Genomic DNA, 21,378 nt, shown 5'->3' on the forward strand with positions numbered 1-21,378 from the left:
CTCTCAACATAATTCAACAGAATACTTGGTAAGTTAAATGCTGTTACAAAAACAACTCAATAAACTGTTTTAGCCAATCCAAACAGACAAACACCATTTTTGGGGCTAATAGCCAATCCAATAAACTTGTTTAGTGATAGTTTTTTTTGAATACAAGGCCGTTTTTTAAAAAAAGTACAAGGGTTGTTTTCTATAAATTTGGACCTGTTTGGTTATTGATGCTTATTTATAAGCAACTTAAGTTGCTTATTGTAGTTGCTTATTTATAAGTCTAGGTGTTTGGTTTGGGTTGCTTATCTGATTGCTATTGACATATTTGCCCCTGCCATCCCATCTCCCTCTACCCCTAGTAATTACCCAGCTCCTAGTCCTTGGCGCCAGAAAAAGCGGGCAGCGGCGGGGCGCGAGCGGCGGGTGGCTGGCGGCGGGCGGCGGGCGCGAGCGGGAGCGGCGGCGGGTGCGAGCGGCGGCGGGCGGAGGCGGCCAGTGCAGCGGCGGCGGTGGGCGGAAGCGGCGCTAGAGTGGTGACGGGAGAGAGGAGAGAGAAAGGGGAGAGAGGAGAGAGAATGAGGGTAGGAGGTGTAAAGTGCCCCATAAGCAACCATAAGCAACTCAAAAGTTGCTTATTTGCTTATGCATAGGCAACTTATAAGCAAGTCTATAAGCAAGAGTGATTGGTTCATAAGCAACTTATTTGCTTATTTTTAAGTTACTTATGCATAAGCAACTTAAACAAACAGGCCAAAAGACAGTTACAAGGTTTGGTTCAACCAACGCAGAAGCAAAGGAAGGTGGGGAAAAAGTCAGAAAGCAAAGGTGGTGGCGTGGTGCTGCCATCACGTGACGTCGATGCATGCCAATGGACTGGATGCTGCAGACTGGACAATAATGCCGAGCACCATCCGACGCAGCCAATTCGAACCCAACGGGGGTCCTTTTCTCTTTCTCCGCTGCTTCGTCGTCAGCGACATATAGCCTCGCCTCCATCTCCCCTATTAATATTCCTCTCATCCAGGCCCAAACCCGCCGAATCCTCGCCCTCGGGTAGCCGAATCAACACACGAAGCACGCGGGGCGCCCTGATTCTTGAGATTCGAGGTAAAATCCATGGAACCGACCGCCCCTGCTCTATCTTCCCATGGGGATTTCTTTCTCTTGGTTGCTGTATCTGAATTGCGATGTCGTTGCTTGTGTTCGGGGAGGGAGGATCTTGCTAGCCGCTGCTAAGATCCCGATCCGCGCGCCCCGTTCGGTGGTCGATTCTCGCTCGCTCTTCGCCGCTTACCCTGATGGATTAAGCACGGTTCCCGTCCATGGGCTTGGGAATCCCATTTTTGTTTCTTTGCGCGCAATTTCAGTCGGTTGCCGTTAGTTTCGTTCTCCCCATTGCGGGAACATTGCGGCATTGTTTTGTCTTACCGAGAAAAACTGTTGACATTGTGATTTGCGATTTTTTACTTAATTATTCTTCTGAGAAATATCTCTACCATTACTTTTTTGGGAAAAAGAATCAATAGGTTCCGATTTGTTTATTCGCTCTAGGCTAGCCTTTTGTGAACCTTTTTTCATCTTTATCCCGCTTTTTGTTTCTTGTTACATATACTAAAGGCAGACACGCAGTGACACACATGTATAGTGCGAATTGAGAAGATGCTGAATTGGGAGAGCAGTAGCATGGAATTGCATATCTACCTTATTTTGAACACTACTTCCTGTTGGGCTGAATGCAATATACTGTTCATTTCCTTCCTTAATTCTAGTACTATTTCCTGTTCCTCAAATTTCTTGTTGTAATTATAGATACTGCATCAATAATCCTGTAATATGTGATAGCATGTTTTTTTTTTGTGAATGATTGGTATTCTGTAAACAAGTAATGGGGATGGACATGGTGAAATCATGAGTTTTAAGAGCATTTTTACCTTCCTGCACCTTGTAATTTCTTTCTACTTCTCCAGCTCCTGCTTTGCATGGTGCGAAGTGGATAAGAGAAAAAATAATTCTGACTCGTGAACATGCTTTTGCAGGATGGATCTACATAGAAATGGCACTAATGGTTCTGACCACAGCTCTTGCGGGCCACTGACAAACTACTACATCCCAGATTACATACTGAAGCCAGACTCTGAACAAGTCATTGTTGATAATGCACCATCCTGCCCTGTGGTAGTCTTCATCAACTCTAGAAGTGGTGGCCAACTGGGGAGCAGTCTGATCAAAACATACCGTGAACTTCTCAATGAAGCACAGGTAAACAGGCTACCAGTTTGGAAAAGCTGTAATACTGAAAAATGTGCTTTCCCTTGCACTATACTATAATAGTACTTTAAACCATGTTCTCATTGTTGGATCCACTCAATTTTCATAGGTTTTCGATCTCTCAGAGGAGGCTCCTGACAAGGTTCTGCACAGATTATACAGCAACTTTGAAAAGCTCAAGTCTAACGGTGACCTCCTTGCTATTCAAATTCAGAAGAACTTAAGACTGATCGTGAGTAACCTACTTATAAATTTATTGCATCCAAATGAATTTCTGGTTGGATGTGTCCTTTTATTAACAAAGGAGCTTTGAAATAGGTCGCTGGTGGTGATGGCACAGCAAGTTGGCTGCTTGGAGTAGTTAGTGACCTTAAGCTTTCACATCCACCACCTATTGCTACTGTGCCTCTAGGAACTGGAAACAACCTTCCTTTTTCATTTGGATGGGTACGTCAATGGCAATTGTTTATTTTCAACATTCAGATTTCCTAATGTATGACAAATACCTCTATGTTTTTGTGTGTGGAAATTCACTTGAATGAAGATGCTGGTTAAAGTTCTTGTTTGACTGTTCACTATGTACATAGCCATAAAAGTTAGAAATAAAAAAAATATTTTTTTATGAAACTGCTACCTACTGCAACTCTTTATAAGAAAACTGCTATGCCTGAGCATCAGTGCCTGTTAAGGAAACTTTTCATTTTGGTATAGAAACTTTGGAGGATTTGTCAGTAAATTAGTATAATGTTTGTTCCTATACAATTTTGCCTGTTCCGTGGCCTTGTTCTTTGGGCATTATGTTTCTATACCAAGTTTTACCTTTTCGAAAACAATATTCAATTTTAATTTGACTTTTTAACTTTTTGAAAACAATATTCAATTTTATTTTGACTGCAGGGAAAAAAGAATCCAGCTACTGACCAAGCGGCAGTGAAATCATTCCTGGGCCAAGTAAAAAAAGCAAGGGAAATGAATATTGATAGGTACTGTCTTGCTTGAAAAGAATTAAAGATATTATTTGCCATGAAACCAGATCAGCTCTTTCATCTATCTCATCTGATGAAGTATTTTATGCTCTTCTACAATTTTTGTTCCACTCATCCCAGAGCAAGATTAGTACATGTCCTCTTCAGCGTATGGAAGAAAACACTCACATTAGCTACTTTTCTGTTTCAGTTGGCATATCATCATGAGGATGCGAGTTCCACAGGAAGGCCCGTGCGATCCTATTGCTCCCTTAGATCTTCCGCATTCGTTGCATGCATTCCACCGAGTATCAGCCTCTGACTCTCTCAATGTGGTAAGAAATATCTTCCAGATGCAACCTTTTTTGTGTTACTTGTTTTGATTTTTAAGGTAAAAGCACCCATTGTTAGTCACTCTTTAGTTCTGAGTGCCAATATATATACCAGCATCTTATTTTACTTTCTTTTTCAGGAGGGCTACCATACATTCCGTGGAGGATTCTGGAATTATTTTAGCATGGGTAAGAGTTCCTCTGTTCATTCTGTTCCCAGACAAGCACCATAAATTTATTCATCAAGAACGTTGGCTGGTGTACTTAAGGTACAGTAGACGGAAACTTTCACCATTAGTAATCAGGACTATGTATCAGAACTTGAAGTATCAGAGAATTGTGATGTCCCGGTGATGAAAATCATAAGCTGTTTGTCTAGCAAAACCTTAAGTATCCTGATTTGAATATTGGAAAAGGTTAATAACCATGACCATCATAATTTAAACATACTGCAGGAATGGATGCACAAGTATCATATGAATTCCACTCTGAAAGGAAGAGAAATCCAGAGAAGTTCAAAAACCAGCTAACAAATCAGGTATATTTTCAAGACAGCTCACTTTTTTTATTGGTTATTCAGATTTCCAATCCCCATCCATCTTCTTGGTGTTCGATGGTTCTTGAAATGCATTTCTTTGATTCAGGGTACATATGCTAAGCTTGGACTTAAGCAAGGATGGTTTGCTGCTTCCCTAACCCATCCTTCTTCAAGGTACTTTGTCACTATTGTAGCTACAATGCTTCTGATCCTGATTATATTATACTACCAGCATGTTCAGTATAGTATCGAAGTATGGATGAGACACTAGTTCTGTCTGTATATGGAACTCCTGAACTGCACCATCAGCTTTAAGAGTCACTGTATACCTTGACCTCAGATCATCAGATGCATATGTATGACTTATACTACTTCCACTTTCAGGAACATTGCACAACTTGCGAAGGTGAAGATCATGAAAAGACCTGGTCGCCAATGGGAAGAGCTTATAATTCCTCGCAGGTAAATAATCTCTATAGCATCTGCACTGTCAGCAGTATCACTGCATATGTTTCATTTGTACCTCTGAAATCCATGCTGCTTCCCATGATGAAAACTGACAAATGTTATCCATCTTCTTCAGCATTCGGTCAATTATCTGCCTCAACTTGCCAAGTTTCTCAGGAGGATTGAATCCTTGGGGTACACCTGGAACGAGGAAAGTACAAGACGTGAGTTTCCTTGAAACCTTTTACCAATTTGTTGTTGTGCTGATGACCTACTATGGGAAGATATTCATAAGTTTTCGTGGCATTATGCAGAGAGACCTGACGGCACCTTATGTTGACGATGGCCTTATTGAGGTTGTTGGTTTCCGTGATGCCTGGCACGGGCTCGTCTTGCTGGCACCTAATGGCCATGGAACCCGTCTAGCACAGGTGAAGTACTGCTCTGCTGTATCAACACCTGGTACACACTGCAGCTAATTCAAGATTACTGACGGCATTTACTCGCAGGCCCACCGAATCCGTTTCGAGTTCCACAAAGGAGCGGCCGAGCACACGTTCATGAGGATCGACGGTGAGCCATGGAAGCAGCCTCTCCCCAAGGAGGATGACACCGTCGTCGTGGAGATCTCTCACCTCCGCCAGGTGGCCATGCTGGCCTCTGAAAACTGCAGGTCGAAGAGCGTCAACGACCCCTCCTCCCCGTCGTGCCACAGCCACGACGACGACGACAGTAACAGCCTGGAGGACGAGGACGAGTGGGAGGACGGGAGGAAGAAGTTCGGTGCAGCTGCCACCTTCAAGATCCCTGACGAGGTCGATATAGCTCATCTTAGCTAGTGCTCGTGCTTCTTCTTCTCTGCTCGTGCTGGGTTGGGCACCCGGTTGGAAAGTTCAGAAGCCATTTCAGAATGTTCACTGCTGCTTAGTGATACTGCACCCTTTTTTGGCGTTGGGAAGTTCAGATTCCGGAAGTTGACAACTGCTGTTAGCGATACTGCTCTCTATTATCCTGTAAATTTCAAGTTCAACAGAGGTGGGAAGGTGATCGACAGACGTACATGGGCAATTGAATCAGGGATGTTGCCTTTCCATCTAGCGGTTAGGAATTCAACAGATTTGGGGCCTCCCATTTGTCGACAGATGGCTATACTATTCCTTTATGTTAATTGGTTGTTCTGTTGCTATCCGCTGGTCTTGACTCTTGAGTACGGGGGCGGTAATGAAAAGGATGCCTTTCATTCAGATCGTCAAATCCAAAGAGGCAAAACATTTACTAATCGCTATTACGTGAGTGCCTCGGTGGTAGCATTCGTTGTGCCGTGTTAAACCAGACATGGCACGCATGTTTATCCAACTTTCGGAGTTGAATTTCAAGTATTTTGCGCCTTCAAGGGTACACATATATAATCTCCATTTTTGCTCACAACGTTGTTTCGTGAAGCTTTTGAACACATTGCAAAATTCTCATGTAAAATCTCACAGCATTTATTTGTATATCCTTCCTCCGTTTTCAAATATACGATTTAACCAAATAATTTGTACCCAAAAACGTATGATATATACTTATAAATGAACGAATAAAACATTAGCAGACCTGTCAAGCAGCAATGAAGTTTCATTTAGGTCTATAACTTCGACTATGACGGGTTCTCCATCAAAATTTCCTCTAGTGACACGCACAGGTGATCGTTTAACTTTGTTTTTACTGGAAACATGTGGGGCAAAGTCTTCGGATCTGAACTTTTTTTTAAGAAAGAAAGAAACAGCAACAAAAGAAGTTTATGTACAAAGAAAAATTAAGAGTAAATTACATCCACCATACAATAACTTGTTAAATGTGTGCATATACGGTCACATGTACTCCACGTAGATGTATTTTACGACCATGTCAAGTGATGTGGACAGTTTTATGCACATAACCACCTATCATTATCCCCTTCTCATCTAAGTCTTAATTATCCAGGTGTGTATCTTTTGTTTGTTTAACATTGGTGAATAATATATCATGCAAATATTAAGAAAAAACTATGATGATGGTCAATTATTGCTTCCATAATCGCTGGATCAGGTGGTACTTGTTCCCTAATCTCTGATTCATTCACCAAATTGAAGTTGGCTCTAGCATTTGTTTTCTGATTCGATCTTATGGAACAAGGTGGGCGCTCCCTCCTTTATACTACTGTTTTTCCTTGTTTTTTTCTCTCTCTTCCGAATCACAAGAACTTGATGTGCATGCGCAGGTGGCTTGCAATTAGAATAGAGTAGGGATATTTTTTTAAGGGAACGAACACAGTATGGGTTTAACACAAACCTTTTTACTCTACGAATGGTGCGTGTCATCTGTATCAAATTTGAATATGTCTCCGTGGGTGAACATTTATGATTAGGTGTAAACAAGATTACAGAGCTGATGAGTGGTTGTGTTCATGTGTCAATTAGTGTGAACAAAATAACCGAGGCTGCATGCATATTCCAGCATGTGCGAACAAGCACTCGTATGGCACATATAAACTTCTAGCCGGATTATGGAATTTAGTAAATCAAATTATTATGGATTATGTTTATATATTGATGCAAATATACTATATAATTGTGCTTCTAAAAGAAATTCATTTAACTTATTTGAATCCACAGTGCAATCTCTTCTACAAGCAGTAAAATTGTTGTTGTATATCATTATTAAGGCAGGTTTCACCCGATATGGTCACCCATCGTCAAAGTTTTTCTTTAATCGTTTCATCAATCCGTTCACTTGCGCACATGCTTAAGACTTAAGACCTACGATAAAGGATAACGATAGGGATTACGCGCATAAAACTTTCCAAGTCACCTGGTGGCTAAATACATCTACTTTATGTATATGTGATTGTGTATTCACACATTTGACAAGTTTGTGTATCTATTTGCATATTTTGCTTCTTGTTGTATCTAAACCATACAAATTTTTGTATGGTAAGTGCAATTTACTCAAAAATAAAAAAAAACTACATGAACAGAGGGCACGTTTATTTTTCTCCCTTTTGAACGGAAGAAATCTACAGCTAACAGCAACTCCAATAGACCCTCTAAACAGCCCCCTATTTAGAGGGCAAGTAAAAAAATATATTTCAGCAGACCCTCTATTTGTCTTCCTATTGTGGAAGGTCACTATTCCTCCCTCCCCCTCCATTCCTAGAGGGTCCTGTTGGAAGATCTCTATTTATGGGACTATTGCTGAAGTTGGTGAAGTTGGAGATGTGACCCTTAAAACCAAATAGAAAGAATCTCCATTTAACCTTTGCGTGTTTTGATTCAATGCTATTGCTGCGGTTGCTGTTAATACCGTGTTCGATCAGAAATACCTTCAGTCACGTAATCTGTCAGAGCCACGACGCCAGGCAGAACGCGGCGCGGCCGACGTCACACGTGATGCGAGCGAGGATGGAGATACGATAGCGACGAGAAATGACGGCTTCTGGAGAGCTCTGTTCCCGCAGCGAACGCCCGCTGTTTCAGATAACCACGTTCCGCGCCGCGCGCGTCCACCAGAAACGGAAGAGACAAGCAGCCCAACGGCGGCGCCGTCCTCCCCTCTCCTTCCTTCCACGCACCAGTATAAAAGGACCCGCGCCTCTTCGCACTCCACGTCAATCCACAAAGCCAAGATCACAGAGTTCGGTGATTTCGTGTGGGAGGAGGAGAAGAGCGAAGCGATGAGCTTGAGGTACATGAGCCGGGTGGGCGCGCGGGCGGCGCAGGCGGTGCGAGAGAGCACCGGCAGGTCCGTCAAGGACAAGGCGCAGTCGGCCTCTTCGTCGGCCTCGATGGCGAGGAGCGGCAGGGCGGTCGGGTGGGTGGACTCGGGCAGGATCAGCGCCGCCGCGGCGGCGAGGAGGAAGGCGGAGGAGGAGAAGCGGCGGCGCGCCGAGCAGGCGCTGCGCACCGTCATGTTCCTCTCCGTCTGGGGTCCCAACACCTAGAATTTGCAGACCATCTGCGTGTAATTGCTGCTAGCCTACTACTGTTGTGCTTGCGCATGTTTCTGTTCGAGATGAAGGAATTGTAAATGACCTGATATATGGACACAAATCGATCTGTTGATTCTTCGAACAAGGCTCTGGCTCTGTTGCTGATCTCAAGATGTCTCTGATGTGTCTGCGTACCTATTCGTTCTCTTTCAAATCTGTTTTCTAAAGTGCTGCCAAGGTTACGCACTGCTGCGACTGCTTGTTTCCTCGAGCTGTCCGCAGTGCGTGGCGTTCTCTGTTCGTACGTGAATATTGATCGACGGTTCCGTGCAATCCTCTACTGACAAGAGCTAGTCTTGTAAATGGTTAGAATGACAGAATCAGGGCATCAGTTCTGAACTCTGAATTTGCAATTTGGCATCAACTCTGAACTCTGAATTTGCAATCTGAGAAAGATTCTTAAGCAGGTCACCCGTGCTCTCCACTTTCAGTTCAGCAAGGCAGTACACATACCTCCAGACCTCCCCTTTCATTCTTTAGTTCGCCTCCTCTCCCGTCAGAGGTGAGAATGTCCATTTTGAAGGTCAGCTTGAGCAGCAACGAGGAGGGACGCCTCCCCACCAGAACAGGTTAAGGCACGGATCCGATGGTGGCACGTCAGGGCCGCCATGGTGATGAGGGAAGCACGCGCTGCTCGCCTCCCGGTTGCTTCCTAATTATCATCCATGGCGGTGTCAAGGCGAGGGCGGTGGCTCGGTGCCGACGAGACGGCGGCGCCCATGAAGCCTACGCGTCAGCTCCGGCGACGCGGGTGTGCGCGTTCTCTTAAGTAAGGTGGCCTGGGACTCGGGACGGCGAGGATGGCGTCCCGCCGCCGGCAGCGCGGCCTCGCCGGCCGCCATGACTCCGGCCAACGAGCTTTTTCATAAAACTCCCTGACAATATTTTCACAAACCCCCTTATTTGGATCGCGATTAATAGTTGCGATCCAAATTAGGGGGTTTTGTGAAAACTGCGATCCAATAGTTTTCTGAAACGCCCCTACTTTGGATATATATTTCGCAGAAAAGCCCTCTTCCTCCTCCGTTCGGCATCTCGTGCTCTGCTCTGACGATCCGCCGGCGCCGATGGCCGCCGCAGATCCCGTGCAGTGGAAGCGCAAGTTCCAGCCCAACCCTTCCCCTTCAAACCCTAGCACCGTCTCTTCCCCTCTTCTGGTCCAAAGGGAGATTCCCCGGCTCCGATTTCACTTGTCGCCGATCTGGCGCCCTCGTTCTCGTTGGGTCAATGGTGGCCCGCGAGACGACACGGCGCCTTCGATTATTCGATAGCATCGGCAGGTCCGTGAAGGACAAGGCGCAGTCGGCCCCGTCTTCGGCGTCGATGGCGAGGAGCGGCAGGGTGAGCGCCGCCGTGGCGGCGAGGAGGAAGGCGGAGGAGGAGAATCGGTAGCGCGCCAACTCTGAAGTTATCATGTGCCAACAAAAATTGTGCTGAAGCACGTGACACATATGCAGATCTTGTACAGACACGACTCTCCGACTCTGCTCCGACTGGTGACGAAACTGGAGAGCAAGAACGCAGCCTAATTTGGTCCCCAGCACACGAGGTGCATCACGTTCTCGGCCTTCTGCGCCTTCCTCCTCCTCAGCTTCTCCACCGCGACCGCCTTCTCCATGGACACGCTGCTCCGGCTGCCGCCAGCCCCGGAGACCACCTGCCCTCCCTGCGGCCGCTGCGCCGCTGGTGCCGCCGTCCCCGCAGGCTTCACAGCGCCGCCAGGCATCGGCACCGCCCTAGCCGCCGGCTGCCTGGCCCGCACGGCCTGCGCCGCCCGCAACACCACCCTGCTCGCGTACCTCAGGCTCATCGATGCCAGTTGCTCAAAACTCTGAAACTAGGTGCTATTCCGAATTCAGTGAATTTTTACTGTGTTGATGATGGAAGACGGCGCGCGCAGGCTGTATATATGCAAAGGGGGAGAGAGCACGGCGCCATGGCGGTTCAGTTCCGAAACCGTCAGGCTGATGGACGAGCGGCGGCTCTGCACGCGGTTTCGCTCCATGATTTTCTTTTCCGGTGTGCGCGAATATGTGGGAGCGTCCTGCAGGTTTCGAGGACGACGGGCACGGATGCTCTCGTCAGCGGCCGGATCTTCAGTGGCCGCTCAATTTGCCGAGTGAGAACAAAGCGAAATGGTGCTTGGTGCGTGCGGACAACTAGTGATGGGTGGGGAAGGATTGCTAGGGGAGATGGATCATGGATGATGGGGTGCTCTCAGTTGGGGGCCTGTCAGTTTCAGGGTTATCACGTTGAGGAGGCGTGATGTGTGCTAGGTCTTGTTTAGTTGGCAAAATTGGGAGATGCCAAATTACTGTTACAGTACTGTAGCACACTGTAGCGTTTCGTTTGTATTTGTGAATTATTATCCAAATATTGACTAATTAGGCTCAAAAGATTCGTCTCGCAAAGTACAACAAAATTGTGCAATTAGTTTTTAATTCCGTCTACATTTATTACTCCATGCATGTACCGCAAGTTTGATGTGATGGGGAATCTTTTTTTTACATAGTGTCAAAGTTGGGAGTTGGGAGTGAAGTAAACAAGCTATTGCTTGTTTCTGCCGCTTGCAGGTTTGAAGCACACGGGTAGAGGAATGGGGTGGGTGGGGTAGATGGGGACTTTTCAGTTATCCTGTGAAATTTCCGGCCAATGAGTGACTTGAGCTGACTAGACTACTAGGAGAAATGGATTAGGACAAAGTGGTACACGGTCACTGACACTGTACCAGTGAGCATAACTGAAGACCATACTGTTCTTCCCATTTTTGGCAGGATATAACTGAAAGAACTTGAAAAATCTAATCATGAAAACTTAGTAACAAACAGAGAAGCAGCTTTCAAATTGGACTTACAATTTTCAAGATCCTAAATTAACTTCTCAATTGGAAGTTTCAAATTTTGTCTTAGAACTTCCAATTTCTTAAAATCAGCACCAGAAAATTCAAATTCCAGGTTGTCAACTAAAAAATGGATTTGATGCTTTCTGAAATAGAGTTTTTCATTTCGAACAAGTACTACTATTCGAATGACATATTTTTCATTCATTTCAACATTCAACGGGGGTTTGTAAGAATGTGACCGGGGTTGTGGATAGCAATAATGGAACAACATCATTCTTGGCATATGCCAGGAATAATAGACGCAACCAAATATAAACATGGAGGATGAAATTATGCAACACTAAGCTCTTCGCAAATGGACATCGTGTTGATAAACTTTGCATTGCACACATGCTCATCCATACACGTTGGAGCTTGGATGCTTCATCCATACGCCGACACGAACAGTTGGCACACCAAACTATACACATTACTAGTAGTACTAATGCTAGCATCTAACCTAACTGCTTATGATCAACTAAAGTCAGTTGTTGGGTCCCCAGTTGCTGAGGTACATGACAGTCCGGAGCTCCTCCTCCTGCTGCCTCGCTTTCCTCCTCGCGGCCGCCGCCGCGGCGCCACCGGAGGAGGACGAAGGCAGCGCGTGCGCGTTGCTGCCGGAGCCAGTCCCAGCAACGGCGCCCCTGGCGCGCTGCTGGGCCGAGCGGAACGCGTAGTTCCAGCGGCAGAGCCCCGCCTGGTCCTTGAGCGCCTCCACCGTGCCCACGCTCATCGCCGCCGCCCACGACGACGCCTTCGCCTTGCCGCCCCCGCTCGCCATGCGTGTGTTCAGTGTTCACAGCTGTGTGTTGGATCGATGTGGCTCGATGCGTTCGGCTGCTTGGCTCCTGTTGGGATTTGTTAGGAAGATGGTGCCGTGCGGCTGGTGGTTTTATAGGGGGCGAGTTCGTCGGCCCCGGAACTTTGCCGGCCGGGGACGGGAGTCTTGAGACTTGGGAGTGTGCCGTCATCGTCGCTGCCGAGTACCACCTGTACACGTACGCGCGCGTGGTTTTGGGCGCGTGGAAAACAGTGGGGGGAGCTCCTGAAAACCGGGTGCAGGCGCAGCGCAGAGATTGCGTGGCAGAGGTTGCGGCGCGGACGCCGAGGATTAACGGCCTCTCTCTCTCCAGGCGGCTGCTGGCAAAATGCGGCGCGGCTTGTGTTGTCAGTTGTCGCCTGTCAGAGTGCTGGCCACTTGATCCGAATGCGGCTCGCGCTTTTCCAGCCGTGTCCAACAGCTCAGCTCTGTCAGGTACCGGGACCCGGCCGTGTGCCGCGGTTACGTCGCCGTCGGCCTCGACCTCCAGTACAGTACGGTCGACCGCGGTTAAGTCTTTCTCTGTACACGTAGGCTCGCGTTGAGATGTGCCAAATTTTACAGCTCATCGAATCGATTTTTGACTGAATCGCACATGATATTCACCGATCCATCGATTCCCACCATATTCTTTCCACTACGCTTTCGGTCTTCGACACGAATCTCAGTCGACTGCGAGTAATCGCACGAGTGAACCGCAGGTTTTTACCACGTGCTCTCGGGCACGGTGACGGTACCTGTTAGAATAGGGGGGCGTGAGTATAGGACTTTTCACATCGAATATTCAGATGCTAATTAGGAAAATTAAATATGAGCTAATTATAAAACTAATTGCAGAAGCCTGAACTAATTCGCAAGATGAATCTATTAAGCCTAATTAATCCATCATTAGAAAATGATTATTGTAGTATTACAATGTTAAATTATAGATTAATTAAGTTTAATAGATTCGTCTCGCGAATTAGCCTCCATATATGTAATTAATTTTATAACTAACCTATATTTAATACTTCTAATTAGTATCAAATATCCGATATAATAGGAGCTAAAAATTTAGCCTCTAGGAAAAAAAAACACCCAATCAGCCAATCTACGGGAGACGGGTCAGACGGGCAGGGGAAACCAGCGGGCTCGAGGACATGGTTTCCACGAGACCAGGGGCTTGGAGTCCTGGACTTTGGTTCGTTCCAACCAACGTTCGCTGATGCGGAGCGTACGGCAGAAACGAGAAACCCCACTCGAAGACATCTGCTCTCGGACGAGTTGCATATGAGTCCTGCATCTCCTACGTAAAGTACCAAATATTTGCTGCTGCTCCTCATGGATCCCCAATTATACAGCACGCCGGAATTATTGGTACCAGGGTTCTCTCTCTCTTTTTTCCTTCTGTATTTCTTTGGATCTCATTGCGTTTCATGACGCGGTGCCTGAAATATTCTAGTAGTTTGTTTCTTCGATCTTAGAATGGGAAATTGGGAATACATGTTTTTCGTTGCATCATTCTCTGCCTAATTGAGTTATGGTTCTTCTGTAGAAAATGTAAACTGACAGGCTGAAATGAAGGCTCTGCTTTCTCGATCTTACCATCACGACGAGAGTAACTTGGGGTTATGAGTTAATGTGGCCTGACTGAGAAATGCAAGGCATGCAAGCTCTAAACATCACTTGGTCTTTTTGTCTTGCTAGTTGGCCTCTGCTGATGAACCAAATGGAGACTCTTTCTATTTTTTTTTTAAAGAAAGCAGGAGCACCGCCGATTTATTTAGTAAGTTTAATATTACATAAATCAAATATCTCTTGCAACGATAATAAAGATAACATAGATAACTAATGGCTACTCAAACCTACTCAAACCTACATATGAGTTTCCACACGCCCTCCGTCGCATGTTAATATCTTCTTTAATCAATGAGAAGATCTGGGCGCAAGCTCTTGCCTCGGACACTCTCCTGTTCCTTCTTTCTTTCTACGGGAGTGTTTGGATCCTTAGACTAAAGTTTAACTCAAGTCACATCGGATGTTTGGATGCTAATTAGGAGTATTAAATATAGGCTAATGATAAAAATAATTGCATAAATGAGGGCTAATTCGCGAGACGAATCCATTAAGCCTAATTAGTCCATGATTAGCACATGTGATGCTACAGTAAACATGTGCTAATTATGGATTAATTAGGCTTAATAGATTCTTCTCGCGAATTACCCATATTTATGCAATTATTTTTGTTATTAGCCTATGTTTAATACTCCTAATTAGCATCCAAACATCCGATATGACCCAGGCTAAACTCTAGCCCAAGGATCCAAACACCCCTTAAATGTGCTATGCTGAGTACATCAAAATGGCAGCAGCTGATCTTCTTTCTTTTGTTGTGACCTCCCCAGTGATTTCTTCTACCATTCCTCCACGTCAACCTCATCCATCTCAGGCACCTTGATTATTCCTTTGGTCCAGTTACTTACTAACAACCATACTTGCCTAGTGTAATTGCAGTGCAGGCACAAGTGTGCTGCTGTCTCTTGCTCTTGATCACACATTGCACATTCACTATTGCACGGTCAATTTCTTGCTGCCAGTTTATCAGCTGTCAAGATTTTGCTTTGCACCAGGAGCCACGTGAAGAATTTTTGCTTGCCTTCAGCGTGTGCCTGCCAAATCGCCTTACTGTAAAAGGTGTTATAAGTTCCTTTATGCAGACTTTGATGTGTAAGACCCATTGCTAGTCCACTTCCATACTATGTCATCCTCCCTGTCATTTAGCTGCACATTCTACACTAAATCCCAAAGGGTAACAAATTCACCCATCTCTTCTCCTGTGCTCATTCTCCATAATCCTCTAGTCCAATTGTGATCTGTAATATCTTCTTTAATTGTCTTGTTTTTCCTCCAGGCTAACTTGAACATCTTTGGTGCAATATCTCTTGGTGCTCTACCGTTGACCCATTCACATTGCCAGAACCTTGCCTTATTACCGTTCCCAACTGTTATTGTTGTACTAGCTTTGAAAAGTTGCTTATCAATTTCATCACATGGAGGTGTAGTCCCAACCCAAGGTCTGTCAGGTTCCTTCCATTCCTACCACAGCCATCTCAAGTGAAGAGCTCGGCTAAAGGTTTGTAGGTCCAGTATACCCAAGCCTCCTAGCTCCTTTGGGAGTGCTGTCTTCTTCCAATTTACTAGACAATGCCCACCATTTGCCTCCTCTGATCCTTTCCACAAGAAACTTTGTCTAATTTTATCAATTTTTTTGATGGCCTATTTCTTCAATGCAAAGATTGTGAGGAAATATATTGGCATTGCAGTCAGTACAAACCTCACAAGCGTCAACCTTCCAGCTTTGTCCAGCAACTTTCCTTTCCATGCAGGAAGCTTAGCTGCAACTCAATCAATGAATGGCTGAACCTCCACTTTCTTTAGCTGCCTCAAGCTCAAAGGTAGCCCCAGGTACTTGCAAGTGAAACTTTTCACTGCACATGGCAAACTCTGCAAGACCTCTTGGAGATTGATGTTGTTACATCTTATTGGGTAAGCAACACTTTTGTCAATGTTGATGTGCAACCCTGATGCTCTTCCAAATGCCTCCATGATTTCTTTTACTGCATCTATTTCCTCCCTGACTGGATTATATCTTGTGGTCCATAAACTACCATGACCCACCATGGCATAGGCGTTGTTGCTCCCAAGCAGGCTGTGACTGTATTATATCTGAAGGAGGACTGCTTCATTCTGTGGTAGTCTCTATGTACTGCAATTAGAGCTCCCCTTCTACTGTCTTGTGCAGGCAAATAGGCATAGTCTTGAGAGAACTGGCTTCCCAGGCATTCTGTCACAATTTGAGGCTTCCCAGGCATTCTGTCACAATTTGATCAGTGAACTCATCCAGTTTAGACCCCGTTTGGTTCTTTAGTTCGGATTACAATTCCTGTCACATCGAATGTTTAGATACTAATTAGGAGTATTAAATATAGACTAATTATAAAACCAATTGTATAGATGGAGGCTAATTCACGAGACGAATCTATTAAGCCTAATTAATCCATCATTAGCACATGTTTACTATAGCATCACATTGTCAAATCATGGACTAATTAGGCTTAATAGATTCATCTCGCAAATTAGCCTCCATGTGTGCAATTGGTTTTTGTAATTAGTCTATATTTAATACTCCTAATTAGTATATTTAATACTCCTAATTAGTATCTAAACATTCAATATGACAGGAATTTTAGTCCGGATATGACAGGAATTTTAGTCCGAACCAGCCTTAGTTTCCTGCAAACAGACCAGTGTGCTGTTACATGTCAAGTGTGCTGTTACATGTCAGCTCCCAGGTCTTTGACCACTTTCCTTCTTGGCTTAGCATTTAGCCCTCTCACATTCCAGTTTTATCAATACACAGCGTTGTTCATTCACTAGAACAGTGTATCCTCGAGTCCCTTCCCAGCTTTATCAAGACTGCTTCCTCTTGTTGATGTTCAGTTAGCGTGGCCTGGCCGAGGAATACAAGGGTAGATCCAGATAGTCCCGTAATTAAATTGAATACAGCATTTGGTTTTTGTTTTGCTAGTTGGCCTCTGCTGATGAACCAAGTTGGGATCTGGTCCAACAGGAGAGTTCAGATTTTTATGTCATTTGCCATGGTTCATGGCTCCGTCCTAACTCATAACATGTTAATTAGTCCAAAATGATTCACGGAGAGCTTGTCATCAACTCAAGAGCAATTTTATTTCCGTTCCAGTACAGTAGCACAGACATTCATATACTGAAACCGAGCGACAGAACTTTTCATCATCATCATAGAACTATGTTACAAATCAGGCGCCAAGGCAACCGGCCAAGTCGATCTTAAACCGATCTCGGTTGCCGAAAGCCCAATCAGAGACACGACCGCTGAAACTGAAAGCCGAGCTCAGTTCGGCCCCCAGCAGCTGAGGTACATGACGGTCCTCATCCCCTCCTCGGCCTTGTCCGCGCGCCTCCTCTCCGCCGCCGTTGCCGCCGGGGCCATCTTCTTGGCCTGCGCGAGGCTGCGCACGTTGGACTTGGCGTTCCGGTGGACGGACCGCAGGGCGTAGTTCCAGCGGCAGAGGCCCGCCTGGTCCTTGAGCGCCTCCACGGCGCCCACGCTCATCGCCACCATCCACGACGCCTTCGCCGCTCCGGCCATCTCCTCGAGTCCTGGTCTTCTTCCTTCTCGGGTGTACTAGGGAGCTTGCTTGGTGATCGCTGTGATCAGAGAGAGTTGCTGCGTTGAAGTTGAAGTGGAGAGGCGGGGCTGGTGGGTTAATATAGCGAAGGGGGCCGGGAGCGGCGGGCGAAACAGGTGGCTGGGGACGTTGGTTTTCCAGGATACCGGGGGCTCTCCGGGCTGGTGGCTGGTTGATTAAGAATTTTGGCAGCGCACCTTGCTTTCGTCCTGGGGCCAGTGGCGCGCGCCCATCCCTTCGCCTTTTTGTCTATTCGCGGCGAGAGAGGGGCTGTATCTGCTGCGGCTTGCTGCTGGACCACGACGGCGAGGACGCGTGCCGCTGCGGCTGCAGATAGGAGCGCCACGCAGCTGCGCTGCGATGAATCACCGAAACATGACCCTCTAGGAACGATTTCCATAGCATTAATCGTATGGATACACGTGGCACTATATTCAACGAGAGAGAACGAGAAGAGTAAGAAGCTAGGTCTCATACAAGATCCAATATCAATACGAGAAATTATGCTAGATATTGCCAAATCTTACAATGGGAGAAGATGTTATCTTCATAATTGATGAGAAATAAATATGATTGGTTGGAAGGAGAGACGATGAATTTATTTTAAGGACCCACACTAATAAGTTATAGGCTGTAGAGTGTAATTTTTGGTAGTATAAACAATAAACACTACCTATAAATATTATGAGCTGGGACTGACCTCACCCGCCATCACCTTGCCGATCCCGAGGGACAATGCAGAGATTGGCAGCTCCAGGTTTAGATTCGTGGCTCAGTGAATGGAACAGGATGAATTAAGATTTTTTTAATCTTTTAAATTGGTACCAGTACGGCAGTACCAGATTGTGCTATTTTTCAAAGTACGTAAGATTTGTGCAAACAGGATGAATTAAGTTTTTTTAATCTTTTAAATTAGTACCAGTACGGCAGTACCAGATTGTGCTATTTTTCAAAGTACGTAAGGTGCTATTGCTAGCTCATCTAAAGTTTAGCACTTCCACCCATTAGCACTAAGGAGATATGACTAATGGATGGATAGAGCAAAAGTTCATGAAATGTCATTTTTACCCCTTTATCTCCTCACCTCCTCATTTCTCTCTCCCCTTTTGGTCTTTTCACAAACCATTAGTACCTATTAGCTTCTCCCCACCAGTTAATTCTTTTTGCACCTTTTTAGGCTGGGCTAAAGTTTAAGAAAAAGCTAGCGCATGTCAGGTCGCACCAGTGGCTAAGCACGCGCGACCCGTGCGGCCTGCTACAGCCTCCCTGCAAGGTAGTGGGCTGTCGCGGCCCACACATTTTATTATTTATTCCATCTCTGATTGTCCGTTTTAACTTCCGATCACACCACTATATTCCATGTAATGAGATCTACAAAAATAGATCCATGATGCATATGTTTTGGAATAGTTTTTATGCACTAGCAGCTTATATTGAATGTGTAGTAGCTAGTTGTGTATTAAGTATGCAACCAACAAATATATACATAGATTGCTATAGAAATATTTATTACATGATATTGTTATATGTATGGAGTACCCACATAAGTTGCCACATTGTATTTACATAGGTTGATACCAGATATACTACATAAATTTTTATGGTGTCTACATATAAGTTGTTACACATTTTTATATATAAGTTGATACAATAGTCTCTATATAAATTTGCTATTAACGAGCAAACATACCATGTATGTTGCTCATAGCCTTATATAAGTTTGATGCGTCGTCGCTATATATTTTTTTAAGGTAAATCTATTACATTGTATCTATATTCTCTTGGCATGTACATAAATTTTCATACCTAAATTTTCATATCTAAGTTGTTAATTTGTTATATAGTTTGTACACAAGTTGCTACGTACATTAATACAAGTTATCTGTCATATAAAAAATACTTTAAAACATATCGAATATAGATCTTATTTCGTAGATTCCTTGTAAGAAATACGATGGTGCAAACGGATTTGAAAATGGACATTTCAAGTGAGAAATACGGATGATAAAAAATATAAATCGAAACACCTTATAATGTCAGCTATATTGTAGCTAGAAAGTGACATTTGCTATTTCCTTCGTACCATCTTCCCACAGGGCGAGCGCATGATTGGTTGCGGGATAGCCAAAGAGTACGTGTCAGAAGATGACGGGAGTTGCGCGGTTGTTTGTGTGCGCGACAGGTCGCGCCTTGACGCACCCTCCCATTAACTCTCCCATTTGGATGGGCTAATGCATAAAGGTGCTAAATTTTAGCACTTTCATCCATTAGCACTTGTGTCCAAACGGACTCTAAGTAGAGTAGCTATGTAAACGTAAGGTGTGGTGTCACAGCAAGCAAGAGCAACGGGACGGTACACATGGAGATCTGCCCCAAACTTTAGTCGTGGAAAGAAACTTCTCGCTTTTCTTTAGTGAGTGATTAAAGTAGAACTTCAGTCAATTTTTAAACGCATTAGATCTCAGGGGGTTTATGTGCAGATTGGTATTTACCACATGTTTAGATGCTCTTGGAGTGAAACTGACGTGTTACGGGTGCCGGCAGACGGTTTGGGGGAAAACCGGGGGCTGCAGGGCGTATCAGGCCTGCAATCCTACTTGACCATTTCCCTCTCTCTTTTAATTTCGTGATCCCTGTCTAATTGAGTTATGGACTATGGATCTATCTGCTCCTGCTCGTCCAGTACAAAGTAGAAAGTGCCAAACTGATGTGGCAACTGCTGCTGTTTCCCATCCTTGCAAGACAAGCCCACATTAAAGTTTTAACCCAAACTTTTGGAGGCCACGATTAAGTTGTGTGTCTAGAAGAGAGGAGAATAGGAAGGAGGCCTGATCCGGGAGGCTGGGAAACTAAATTCAATTACACGACCTGGTTCCTAATTGAACATAGCTATGAGCCCATGACCCCCATCAGCGTGAGAGATACGGTGTAAAGAATTCCCGCCGCCGTGAAAGAGCAGAGTCTTAACACATTGATTCACACAGAAAACTAGTCACGAAATTGAAGGTTCAAGATTCGCATGATAGTGTAGTAGCAGAATCACTCGTACACAGCCGAATTAAAGTGGAAGAACTTTTCATCATCATCGATTCATCGTCACATATTGACAATCAGGGCAGAGGAGCAACCAGCCAGGTCTCAAGCCAAGCTCGGTTGCTCAAAATCTGAAGAAACAAGACCCATGACGATTAATTAGGTCCCCAGCAGCTGAGGTACATGACGGTCCTCATCCCCTCCTCTGCCTTGTCGGCTCGCCTCCTCTCCGACGCCGCCGCCAACTTCTTATTGGCCTGCGCGAAGCTGGGGGCGTTGGCCTTGGCGGCCCGGTGGATGGAGCGCAGCGCGTAGTTCCAGCGGCAGAGACCCGCCTGGTCCTTGAGCGCCTCCATCGCGCCCACGCTCATCGCCACCATCCACGACGCCTTCACTGCGGCCGCCATGTCCTTCTCCTCTTCTTCTTCTCGGGGGCTTTTGCACGACCTGATGATTAGCTAGAGTGCTCGGTTGGTGATCGCTGTGGTGCTGTGACCTGCGAGTGAAGATTGTGTGATGCTCGGATGCTGTGTCGAGGTGAGCGGGGGCGCGGTGGGTTAATATACCGGAGGGAGGGAGGTCGAAGCAGGTGGCCGCTTGTGAGCAACCTCCAAATTAAACTCATTAAGGGGGTGTTTGGGAGCACTCCACTTCAAATTTTTGAGCTCCACTCCACCAACTCCACCACATTGCAGCTCCACTCCACCGACTCCAAAAAAAATACCAGAGCTGTCCACATGTTTGGCAAAATGCATAGATCCAGCTCTGGAAATAGAAGATCTTGCTGTGTAAAGTCCATTATACCCATGTGAATGGGTCCCACTTATCAGTGTCCTTTACTTCTTCCCTTCTTCTCCTTTGCTGGTTGGGATCGATTTTCTTCATTC

At 45.4% G+C, this 21,378-nt stretch overlaps 5 protein-coding genes across 5 annotated transcripts; 2 read left to right on the top strand and 3 right to left on the bottom strand.

Moving 5' to 3' along the window:
• The first annotated feature begins 909 nt into the window (after nt 1-909).
• On the top strand, nt 910-5,785 carry LOC101771293 (diacylglycerol kinase 5). The gene is made up of 13 exons (XM_004976892.3): nt 910-1,098; nt 2,028-2,250; nt 2,369-2,491; nt 2,578-2,706; nt 3,157-3,242; nt 3,436-3,559; nt 3,697-3,745; nt 4,012-4,094; nt 4,201-4,268; nt 4,479-4,556; nt 4,678-4,765; nt 4,856-4,972; nt 5,051-5,785. The coding sequence occupies exons 2-13, from the start codon at nt 2,029-2,031 to the stop codon at nt 5,378-5,380; spliced, it is 1,497 nt and encodes a 498-aa protein (XP_004976949.1). The 5' UTR covers nt 910-1,098; nt 2,028; the 3' UTR covers nt 5,381-5,785.
• A 2,267-nt stretch (nt 5,786-8,052) lies between these two features.
• On the top strand, nt 8,053-8,661 carry LOC101771686. The gene has a single exon (XM_004976893.4). It carries the CDS (start codon nt 8,236-8,238, stop codon nt 8,500-8,502), a length of 267 nt encoding a protein of 88 aa, XP_004976950.1. The 5' UTR covers nt 8,053-8,235; the 3' UTR covers nt 8,503-8,661.
• A 3,061-nt stretch (nt 8,662-11,722) lies between these two features.
• LOC101772092 lies at nt 11,723-12,477 on the bottom strand. The gene has a single exon (XM_004976894.4). It carries the CDS (start codon nt 12,210-12,212, stop codon nt 11,916-11,918), a length of 297 nt encoding a protein of 98 aa, XP_004976951.1. The 5' UTR covers nt 12,213-12,477; the 3' UTR covers nt 11,723-11,915.
• Nucleotides 12,478-16,951: 4,474 nt separating this feature from the next.
• LOC101772500 lies at nt 16,952-17,592 on the bottom strand. The gene has a single exon (XM_004976895.3). The coding sequence runs from the start codon at nt 17,416-17,418 to the stop codon at nt 17,161-17,163; it is 258 nt and encodes an 85-aa protein (XP_004976952.1). The 5' UTR covers nt 17,419-17,592; the 3' UTR covers nt 16,952-17,160.
• Nucleotides 17,593-20,449: 2,857 nt separating this feature from the next.
• On the bottom strand, nt 20,450-21,010 carry LOC101772906. Its single transcript, XM_004976896.3, has one exon. It carries the CDS (start codon nt 20,896-20,898, stop codon nt 20,647-20,649), a length of 252 nt encoding a protein of 83 aa, XP_004976953.1. The 5' UTR covers nt 20,899-21,010; the 3' UTR covers nt 20,450-20,646.
• Between the last annotated feature and the right edge of the window lie 368 nt (nt 21,011-21,378).

This window comes from Setaria italica, chromosome VII, assembly GCF_000263155.2.
Source record: "Setaria italica strain Yugu1 chromosome VII, Setaria_italica_v2.0, whole genome shotgun sequence".
NCBI classification, from domain to species: Eukaryota; Viridiplantae; Streptophyta; class Magnoliopsida; order Poales; family Poaceae; genus Setaria; species Setaria italica.